Source organism: Adiantum capillus-veneris, chromosome 6 (assembly GCF_014529385.1).
Source record: "Adiantum capillus-veneris isolate H3 chromosome 6, ASM1452938v2, whole genome shotgun sequence".
In the NCBI taxonomy this organism is placed as follows: Eukaryota; Viridiplantae; Streptophyta; class Polypodiopsida; order Polypodiales; family Pteridaceae; genus Adiantum; species Adiantum capillus-veneris.
In genome coordinates this window covers 89,674,812-89,685,874 of record NC_140936.1, presented here as the reverse complement: position 1 = coordinate 89,685,874, position 11,063 = coordinate 89,674,812, and the positions used below count along the sequence as shown (strand labels likewise).

The window sequence follows — 11,063 nt, the reverse complement described above, 5'->3', positions numbered from 1 at the left end:
ATGCCGGCAATAGTGGGATTGGGAGAATACCTAGAGGAGACACATCCTCTGATCAACAAACCGAACATGAGATTCATCAAAACCAATGAATCTTTGAGAGTCCTAATGCATTATGATCACGAGGGCTTATATAGGTTCACACACGGGATCCATCTATCTTCTACAAGTGTGTGGAACCCAATGCAAGAGAGTTGAGCACCCATAAGAACCTCTATGCATTTACATATACATATGCCCATGGAGTGCAAGTTTTGATGGTAGATAAGTATGGTAGAGTACATACTTGTTGATCCAATTGATTTAAAGAGATATATGTGTACAAGGGTACTCCGATCTCTACTTATTTTAGCCAAAAACAATGTCAGAGCACATATCAAAGAGGATTCCACCGGGGTTTTCTCCAACACGAGAGTAGAGAAAGAGAGACTTCTTTCCAAGTGACCACAAACTGGTTACATTAGTGACCGAACCACAATGATTAAGACCATATTAAGTGGCTGAATGTGTCAAAATAAAGTAGAATGGGTAAGGGGATCCATATGCTCATGTCTGACTTTTCAAACAAGTTTTGAGAGGTGAAAATTTACAAATTTCCATACTCAGTATGAGGGATTTTGGTTAACATTAGAAGGAACGACTTTGACATGGTTTTAGCCATTGAGCAAAGATGATTTTCCCAACATAGCATAACTCTTATAAGAATTTGTAAAGGAGTTCTCAACAAGGGGGATCAAACACAACACAATCTCCCAAATCTACACTTTCAAACAGAAAAAAAAACGAGAGAGTGAAGGAAGCTTTGCTTCGCTTCAAACAATACATCGAGAGATGTGGTGCAAGAAAGATACCACAAGATGAGAGATTGTCAGTTCTCTTCATTGAAGGATTAAATAATGAGACTCTAAAAAAGGACCTACATTTGCAAGGATGCATGACGTTTGAGCAAGTCAGTAGAGAAGCTCTTTATCTAGTTGACAATTGCAAGGCTTACAAAGAGGTGACTGAAGAGATAGACAAAGCGACTAGTAGCACCTCATCCCTGAAGATCAAACCCACAACAAAGTAAGATGTTCAACCTCCTATGGTGCAGAGCTTTGATCAAGTAGTTGAGGAGGTGATTAGAAGAGAAAATCAAGTCTACATACAGAACCCGATTGTATGACAACCACATTTGAGGAGATGTAATACTTGTGGAAGGGATCACCTCACTCCACGGTGTAGCACTCAACCGAAGCCGCAAAAAATACTAGGGCAACAATCACCTCTTCTGAGTGATGGTAGAGTAGTAGTCAACTACACTCAGCCAACGCATATGCCACAACCCATGAAAAACCAATACTCCATGGATGCAAATACGCTCATGTTCATAGCCATACAAAATTATGGTTCGAAGAACATTCTTACCAGGCAAGAACAACCATTGGCTGGATCACCATCTATGAAACAAGAAGGTTCATGCTATGAATGTGGAGGTGACCATTGGGCATGAAGTTGTCCAAAACCAAGGGTCCACAAATAGAAATACTTATATTCTGTGAACAGTTGTGAGAGAGACCATCTACTCCAACACTGTGCTAAGAATCCAGACTACGAGGGGAAAGCAACAATGAACATTGTAGGCATGATGCCTTCTTCATTGGGCATGAAGTTGTCCAAAAACAAGGGTCCACAAATAGAAATACTTATATTCTGTGAACAGTTGTGAGAGAGACCATCTACTCCAACACTGTGCTAAGAATCTAGACTACGAGGGGAAAGCAACAATGAACATTGTAGGCATGATGCCTTCTTCAATTGGATCTGAGGTAGAACCCATAATTCCTGTAATTGTGATGACTCGTGCTCAAGATCAAGAAGCTTCCAAAAATGCAACATTGAGGAGGAACTCACATTGCCTGTTTAAACAAAAATCGAGAACTTATCAGTGAGAATGACAAGAAAATCATGGAAAGCCAAAAGGAAAAAAATGAAAGTGAAGAGGTTGCAGGAGAAATCTTCTTTGGAAACTGAACTGAACCAAACCAAACCAAAGAACAACTTAGACAAGAGCAAGAAATCAAGAAAAATGCAAAGGACCTAAAGAGTCAAAGACTAAATCGGGAGGTTCAGTCTTGGTGGACAAAGTCTTTGAACCTTTAGATGCAATTTTGAAGGCCTATGAAGCTATACTAAAACTTAATCAAACCCAAGAGAATAGATGATTGATGTATCCTCATCTAGGGTATGAAAAAGAGAGGTTGCAAATGTGCAAGGAGCTCATCCAAGTAGTCCAAGCTCTTATGGAACCACTTGTTCCAGATGCTCCAAAAATGGAGGTGCTAATCCGTAACCGAATCCAAGAAATGGAGAACCAAGGCTTGTTGAGGCACCTTTAGATACAAGGGAAGTAGTCAATACCACAGATGGGGTGGGCTCACAAGGAGTGATGCCTATTTCGGAGGTAGAAGAACCGTGGCCACAATCTTTATGGAAATCTATAAGAAACCAAAAAAATGGTAGTGCTACTTTACAGTAAGCACCTATCCCTGAGATAAACATGGGTCATGAATTTTTCTTAGGGGATAAAAGATCTTTATATGAGGATGCCAGGTCCATCACATCTGAAGAGAGCAAACCAAACTCTCTGTAGACTTTTGCCATCTTTCAAAAGAGAACTCGAAACAAAATTGAAGGTTAAAATGGTACCTTCTCAGTGGAGAGCCACACAAAAGATGATGGATATGAAGAGCTTGCACGAATTGATGTCTTCTCCTATACAATGCACACTTTCTCTCTCAGAGTTGCTAAAAATTAGACCGCATCTATGCAGACAAATGGGAAAACACCTGGTAAAGATGGGGTTGAAAATCCCTTCACATGACCAACATGCAGATGAAAACATGGATGAAACTTTGCCTAAGAAAACACAAGCAAAACCAGTACCAGTAAATAAGGTGGGTGATTATTGCAAAGGCGATGAAGAAAACACCACCTTACCACTTGAGTACAAAGGAGTAAAGACGGTTGTGATATTAGATAGTGGGGAAGAAATTGCCATTGCAACCAAAAGAATGTGGAAAAAATGGGGAAAGCGTGCTCATAGGAAAACTCAAATGAAACTGCAATTAGTGGATGGATATGTGGAGAGACCGATAGAAATGTTAGAACAAATCATTGTATCCTCATGTGGCATTGAGTATGAGCATACCTTTGCCATAATGAATTTTAACAAGAGCAACAACTTGGATATCATATTGGGCAGACCATTCATGCGTCATCTCAAAATCCAAAAAAGGCACATATGAATCACTCAAGGAAGGGGGGAGTGTCATCAACGTCAAAGCTCTTCCGAAGCTAAAGACCAACTTTGAAGTCATAGCTACATACAAACCTAACAACAAGGTTGCACATGGTCGTGTCCAGGGACGACACGATCTAGAAAGGGGGAATGTTACGGGATTGATCGAATGGGGGCCCACCTGGCTGGACACATAGCCGAACACCACATTTGTACTCTTATTATTTTGCCAAGCTAGTGTAGCGATACTCAGTGTAAATCTTGATTCCAGAGTAGCAGGTCAATTCCCTGAGGAGTTGTAATCATGTCATGATAATTGTAAAGGTCCATGTGAGCCAGTCACTAGCCATTTAGAAATCCCTAGGTATAAATGTCAATAACCTTAATGTGAAAGGAGGCATATCTTTAGAAGAAGAAAGAGATCTATTGTACGTACGCTCAATCTACGAAGCTGCTCCAACTTGTTATCGACTTTTCTAATGATTGGGTAACCCGCTTTCAAATCCAAAACTTGCATTGTGTTCCTCTTTCCTTTTTCTTTCATTCAAGTGTAAGCATTGTCAGTTTTGTTGAGATTCGTGACTACGCATTAGTGAGCTCGATCTTCATATTTGAGTGCTTAAATCATTGGTTTTTGACGTTTTGACCATAGGAGAGTGTTCCTAGACCATAGAGCGACCTTTTTGGTATGTTTTGTTGCAGTTTTCATGACCTTTTTCATGATGGAGCATGATTTTGGTACCTTGACGAATTGCGACCAGAATTGCTAGGATAGTGTCCTAGGTGTCCTAGACCTCCTCCTAAAGTTTTGTGCATTTCAAGTCTGTTCGAGTGTCAAAATGGCGTGATGACCTAGAGCGGTGAGAAAGGACATATACATATTTCCCTGATCATTGAGTGATTGATTTACTTGTCGAGTTGTTGCATTAGCTTGTTAGGTTCACTTCTTGAGATTGACAACCTCAAAGAGTCTCTGTGTCCCATCCGAGTCACTTCCCTGAGTATTGACATTATGTTTGTGCCATTTAGCTATGCTACAGACGTCCGTCGCGATGACCCGCTAACAATAAGCATTGGTAAGTACGATTATGGATATGCAGGTTCGGATCTGATTTTTGCTAAATGCATGCACACTAGGTGCTATGGGACCTAATGTTTAGCAAAGAGTGATTTGGAGCGGCATGCACATTCATGACATTAGTAGGTTCTAAAGCATTTCCTAATATATGTGCAATATCTTTATGAGATTAATTATAGATCTACCAATCACCAATATAGGTCATGGCTCAATTTGGGTGCTTGTAGATAAGCTCACCAAAGCTAACCAAGATGGTTGCTCCTAACATTGTTGATTAATTAGCAATGTTGCCAGTGATTGTGATCCCTGTTTACCATTCACTTTGGAGGATTGTTTGTAAGTAGTGGGGATACAGGGTGGGGTTGTTTACTAATAATGAATGATATTAAGTCAAGGACTTATATCTGATGATGAGTTATGCCAGCCAGTTACTTTCAAGGAAAGTGAAAAGAGGTACTCCTTTAGATACAACTTACTTATGATAACTCGTTTATCATACTCAAGTGAGTTCTAAATGGATTCTACATGCTATGCTAGCAAATATGGACCATTTACACAAGACGTTGCAAAGGGACAATAATGTGGAAAATCAAGATGCTCTTCTTGACTTCATTGAACCACCTACTGAAGTGTGTTCCGGTCAAATCGATAGCAAGATTTGTGGGACAAAAATAATTAAGACAGGCGCAACAATTATCTATCAACTTATATACAATGATATTTTTTTTGTGTTCTTTCCTAAAGATGAGTTCTTGTCTGTATTTAAACTTTTTCTTCATTTTGTAACTGTATAAGATGGATGTTGAATGTTGTGATGGAGAGAGGCTAAGTATATATACATGTATTTCGTTCATGTAATTGGGGTTAGAGTTTATTAGGGATATGTTAGAGGAACTACAAAGACAAATCAGGGTTTGTCAACCCCATTACAGTGACAGGCCATGGTTGACCTGTTTTTGTTGTTAGGCAACCTTGCCTACTTGCCTCTTGTTGCATTCATCGAAAGCAATACACAATTCTTCATTTGGCATACATGTTAATCGAAAGCATTGCAAAGTGGAACATGAATCAATACAGTCCATGTTTTGTTTCAAGGCATAGTTCCTAGTATCTTATGCAATGCCATAGGTCTCCAATGTGTGAGTATACGTGATTGTTTTTGGGAAAAAGCCTTTACATAGCATGAGCTAAAAACAACCCAGACTTTTCTGGCCAAAGCCATGTTGGGAACATCTTGCAATCAACATGGATCCAGGAGATAACATCCCACACAACAAATTGATCAAGCATTTTTTGTGCTTTCGTAAGGATGTGGACATTGTCTGCTTGCTAACCAAAGCACCACAAACAAGACTTGTTTCTACAAATGATTCTGAATAGCAATCTTATCATCACATTTTGCACTCATGTGAACATCTTGTGCAATGCGATCGACCTTCAAAGGATAGACAAGACGCAACTAGAGTTAGAGAAAGGCTTTCACTTTGTGTTCGATGAACACATCCCAAACTTTCCTTGTCAAAACCATCTTGGGTATACCATGCAATCAACAAGATGCAAGCGACGACATTCCAAATAGGAAGCTCATCAATACTTTTGGGCTTTTGCAATATACATGCCCCTACATTCACCAATGTTCTTGCCCTACATATACATGCCCCTTCCTTGAGCCCATTGTGACATCATTGGCCAATTGAAAGCATAGGCAGAAGTGTCTTGTATTGGTAGAGCTTGTAGATCTGCCATCCTTTCTATGGCCCTGTATTATAGAATGGGGGGCATCTTTAGAAGAAGTCCTTTTTTGTCCTTCTTTGCACTGTCCTAAAAGGAATCGAGTTTGTGTGTTTTGGAAAATAAATAGAAAGTTTCCTTCCACTATGGAATTTGACTTGCTATATATTGGAGAGCCGGCGATATATCTTATTCTTGTGGGCTCCTGTTTTCATTGTGGAAATTTGGGCCATTTTTCTGAAAACTACCCTAGTAATGTGTTGGACCCATAAGACCTTATCCCCTCATATCTTGGAAGCAAGATTTTGGTGCCTAACGAGCAAATTTTTGGTAAGACTGCTCCTCATGTGGTTGAACCCACTCCTGACACAAAATGCATGATGTGTGCTCTGCTCAAGAGCACAGAATGCTTCATAGAGCATATTTTGTTCTATAAAGGAAACTGTTGTTTCTATGTGGGTAAACCCAATGCCTATTCTCTCATTTCCATGACCAGGTTTCTCCACAGATTCCTCCGCGTTCTCCCCTTGGCCTGCATCGATTTACTAAGGGAGAGTAGAAATTGAACTCGCGATGCAATGGTCAAGATCCACTACTTTCTGTGCTAACCAGCTTGCTCAAGGGCCACAAATTTCCCTTTAAGAAAAACAAATTTTCACAATGGTAGACGCCTGACCCCACCTGTTTGCCACTTGTACTCCATGCTGGCTTGCCTGCTTGCTCGCCACATGTGCCTAGCCTCACCGTGTTCCACCTAGATTTCCTAAAGGGCATCTTACCCCCTTAATGAACCGCGCATTTTTAGAATAAGATCAACCCAACTCTGTACATCAAACCTAGGGTTTTTATTTGAATACTACATTAGAATCGCAATGCACAAGGTTGAGAAAGGGGGAGACTCAGAAACAGACAACGCGGGAGCTTGGATAGATGCGGGGAAACTGCTGATGTAGAGAACGCCGACGACGACGGTGACGGAGTTGAGAATGTCGATGACGGGGCCTGTGTCAAACATCGACGACGATGCCTTTGCCTGCATGTATTATCAGTATGGTGCATCGTGAGTTCTATGGAGGATGCTTTTGATGATAGCTTGATGGGACTACATGAAGCATTGGAGGTCAAATGCAAGGACTGCACCTGCCCTGCTTGACAAAGAGGAGTGGAGGTATGTATAAGCGATTGTTAATTCTTCATATGTTGTATTTTGTTCAAACACAAGTTGTTGCAAGTGAAAATCTTTTGTTTTTTGCGAATGGGGCGTGTCTTACTCTGTGGTGACGGGCAAGTGGGAAAGACCACACTTTGTAAATCTCTTCTCAATCTTCAAAACGTCCATATTGATCATGGGGGAGCTAATTATGAAGGCAGCTTCCACAGATGGTTCCGCTCCTGCATATTGTGTTGTGAACAAGGTTTTGAGCCACGCTCGCGCTCGGGAGGCCTTGAAATTCACCACCTATGTTTCCAATCCGTTGATGAGAAGCTTGCCATCTCTGACCTTGCAGGTCAGCCAGATTATCATGTCTTTCATCACTATTGTCTCTCAATCATAGTTAGTTAGTTTTGAGTTTTCCTATATGGTGAAGCGCATCGATTACCTACATGGAGAAATTGCACTCTAGGTAGTAAATTCTCTATGTAGCAATTTGCACCACTCTCTATGTAAAGAAAAATGACTACATAGAGAATTTTCTATGTGGAGAATTTGCTGATAGATGTTGAATCACTATGTAGAGAATGCTTCACATTCCCTAGTTTGGACTTTTACTAGATATGTATATCCAAACTAAGAAAAATACCTCGTGAATTGATTTATTTTGGTATATGAAGAACAATCAGAAGTTCCTTCTGAATTCTGAAGCTTTTTTTTTGGTGGCTAGCATTGCTATTGCTTGCAACAAGATGTAATGCACGGTCGATGACAAGGAGTAACCAACGGAGATTCAACTGACGAGAGGTCGGATTGATGTTGCTTTAGATTGATGTTGCTTTAGGAATGTGGAAGGGTTAGTCAATGAGGAGGCTTGAGTTTCCAAAGGTGCAAATGAGTGGCTATGATACAAGACGTTAGTTGAAAGGGTGGTGGGGGAAGATATCTTTCGTTTAATCGCAGGTTACAAAGATGGGGACATCATTGCATGCTTTTGAAAGATACATTCCCATGGAGATCCCTTTCAATATTATCGACTAGACTGGGAGAAAGTGGAGTGTGGACTATGCAATGAGGTGGATCAAAGGAAACTGGGCCGAGAGAGGCAGGATGTTAGGCAATAGGAATACCCGATGGGAGCACTACCTTGAAAGATGATAGATGAATGACACATCTTGCCAGGGTTGGTGAGGAAGACTCGGTAGTGCAAGCTCATATGTTTTTTTTCATGTCAATACTTACTATCCTTAACGAAAAAGTTTTTTTTTCCATGTCAATACTAACAATTCTTAATGAAAATGAAGATTTCTTGATCAAGAACTCATACGCCTTGACGCTTTGAATTGTAGCAACTATGATAGCTTTTGCTAGTTATTATGGGATCATTGAGATAAAATTTATAAAGTTAAATTTTCTTCAAGAGTCACTCAATTGAGAGAAGGTATTTCATATTGTCTATGCAAAATGTGAGGTACAAATTCTTATGTAAAGACAATTTGTTCTGAAGTGTAGATGTCTAACGGTCGTGGTTAATAATGTGCACTGAAGTTAAGTAGATTTCATGTAGATGTCAAACTCTATGGTGTAGAAAATGATTCATCGATCTTCAAGTAGTCTACTTATTAGTATCTCATAACAAACAACTAATAATCGCAAATGTTAAGGAGAAAATGCAGTGTGGATTATGTACTCAGGTAGACCAAAGGAAGCCTTGAACCAAGAAAGACAGTATGCGAGACAATAAGATGGCTAATGGGAGCACCACCTTGAAAGATGATAGATGAATGACACACGTCTTGCGAGGATTGGTGTGAAAGACTCGCTAGTGTAAGCTCAAATGTTTTTTCATGTCAATAATTTTTTGAATTTTTTTAATGTCAATACTTCCTATCCTTAATGCTAGTAAAGAATCCTTGATCAAAAACTTTTATGCTTCAATGTTTTGAATTGCAACAACTATGATGTCTTCGACTAGTTATTATGTGATCAAGTGGAGGTCAAATTTTTAAAGTTAAATCTCTTTCAAGAGTCATTTAACTAAGAAAAGGGTATTTATGATCTTTATACACAATGTGAAATCTAAATTCTATGTGAAGATAATTTGTTTTACAACACTGCACGTAATATACACCGATGAATTGATCATTTTACACACATTCCATTGGGCTACCACATTTGCAAGCGCAAGAGACATGTGATATCTATGCTATTTTCAAGCGGTGAAGTTCGAAAGAAATGTATCTGTCAAACTCGATAGGGATACAAATACAAGCTTTTAATTTCTTAAATTTTTGCAGGTTGTAATATTATTTCAATATCTAAGAACTTGGCTCGAATGATGATGAGAATCTATTCCGATGCTCAAATGACTGGACGTACTCTACTGTAACATATCGTCAAGCCAAAGGAGTTGGTGGAGCTATTGGATGATCCATCAATACTAATATTACTAATGTTTTGCACCAAAATCATTTCAGTGAGCTAAGAGGCATTGTGTCACCTAAGGAGGAGATGAAGATTTGTGACAGCGCAGAAAAAGTTTCAAGGCTTATAAAGCTTTGTATAGAATTGTCTCACTAGGTCACAAGGCAAAATGTTATTTAGATTGTTGTCGACACTTTACTATGTAAGCGTTGCGAAAAGATGCGTCAATAATGTTGTTGCAATCTTGTTGGGTGGATTTCAATATGTGGAGGATGTCATGCTATTAGAAGACAACAAATCCTTCCGTTACAACGAGCACATTAATGTCTATGTTGACTTGTTGAAGCTCCAAGAGTTAATGATAAGATTTTATGGGTTGACAGAGAAAAAGTATGACAAAGTTATATTTGTAATGAAGCTTGATGAGTGTCACATTTCCAATTCGACAATACCAAGAACAATGATTGCATGTTTCAGGTCTGGATACGTTTCAAGTGGAGTGACATTTGGCATGAAACTTGAAAACTCTCAAGGTGTATGTTGGGGTACGAGCAAGGTACAATGATCCTCTTTCCATGCATTTATTGCAGACATAGTAACGTCTCATTGGAAATTGAGGACAAAGAGGTGTAAAGGCCAACAAGTCAAAGGGTGGTAAGGATAAGGGTGGCAAAGCTACAGTCAACTTTGCGAAAGTATGCTTACTACACAAACATGTCAAAGTCGATGATGTGAAAGCGCAGAGACCAAGGACAGTGAGCACGAGAGAGAGAGAGAGAGAGAGAGAGAGAGAGAGAGAGAGAGTGTCTCTTGAACCAATCAACGTTTGCAATGAATAATTGAATGTGTACCCAAAACTTTGACAATTAAGTAAAATAAATATCTAAAAGTCAAACTAAATAATGGGATCACATTGGGCAGTTCACATGAGATGCCAAAACTTTTAACACCTTCTTTGCATCTCATAGTGGATATCAATAGTAAGACCAAGTTGATAAAGAAGCTACCATGGACACCCAAATAGAAGGTCTTTGACTATTGGATAATCTCGGTGTTTCTCTCCTCAACTTTCTACTTGAAAGTAATGCCATCTTGAGCATCTGTTACCTTTGTAAAAACTTTGAATTGTAGATCACACTACATCAAATAATCCCCTTTTGTGAACTATAACACATTATGTCCAAAATATAAAACTCTAAGATAATGAAATGTTGGAACACATTTTGTCCATAATATGACCAACAATAATGGATTGGTGCACTCATCCATAGTGTTTTAGACGTTTGATTGGTTTCCTGTCCGATGCATGTGCATTGAACTCAAGGCAGTGTCAAAACGCTTAACACCCTCTCTTCACCTTTGTTGTCACCTCACCTCGTCGCGCGGTCGGTCGCCCAAGG

General features: G+C 39.5%; 1 protein-coding gene across 5 annotated transcripts; it reads left to right on the top strand.

Moving 5' to 3' along the window:
• The first annotated feature begins 6,901 nt into the window (after positions 1-6,901).
• On the top strand, positions 6,902-10,089 carry LOC147455873 (uncharacterized). Of its 5 annotated transcripts, none has more exons than XR_015188501.1 (4): positions 6,903-7,254; positions 7,384-7,594; positions 8,934-9,066; positions 9,537-10,079. XR_015188501.1 is itself a non-coding variant. In XM_086515352.1 (3 exons), exons 1-3 carry the CDS (start codon positions 7,193-7,195, stop codon positions 8,009-8,011), a joined length of 315 nt encoding a protein of 104 aa, XP_086371478.1. In that variant the 5' UTR covers positions 6,902-7,192; the 3' UTR covers positions 8,012-8,920. The 5 variants fall into 5 exon arrangements, 2 of the variants coding, with proteins under 2 accessions (XP_086371478.1, XP_086371477.1); XR_015188500.1 differs by having other exon boundaries at positions 6,907-7,254; positions 7,376-7,594; positions 9,537-10,075; XM_086515352.1 differs by lacking the exons at positions 8,934-9,066; positions 9,537-10,079 and adding an exon at positions 7,970-8,920 and having other exon boundaries at positions 6,902-7,254.
• Positions 10,090-11,063: the final 974 nt, after the last annotated feature.

Bases quoted from the DNA above. Each gene is read 5' to 3' on its own strand.
- LOC147455873 (XM_086515351.1), top strand. From the start codon at position 7,212: ATGCAAGGACTGCACCTGCCCTGCTTGACAAAGAGGAGTGGAG. The intron at 7,255-7,375 runs GTATGTATAAGC...GTGACGGGCAAG, and splicing joins CTTGACAAAGAGGAGTGGAG to TGGGAAAGACCACACTTTGT. The intron at 7,595-7,969 runs GTCAGCCAGATT...TTTGGTGGCTAG, and splicing joins TGCCATCTCTGACCTTGCAG to CATTGCTATTGCTTGCAACA.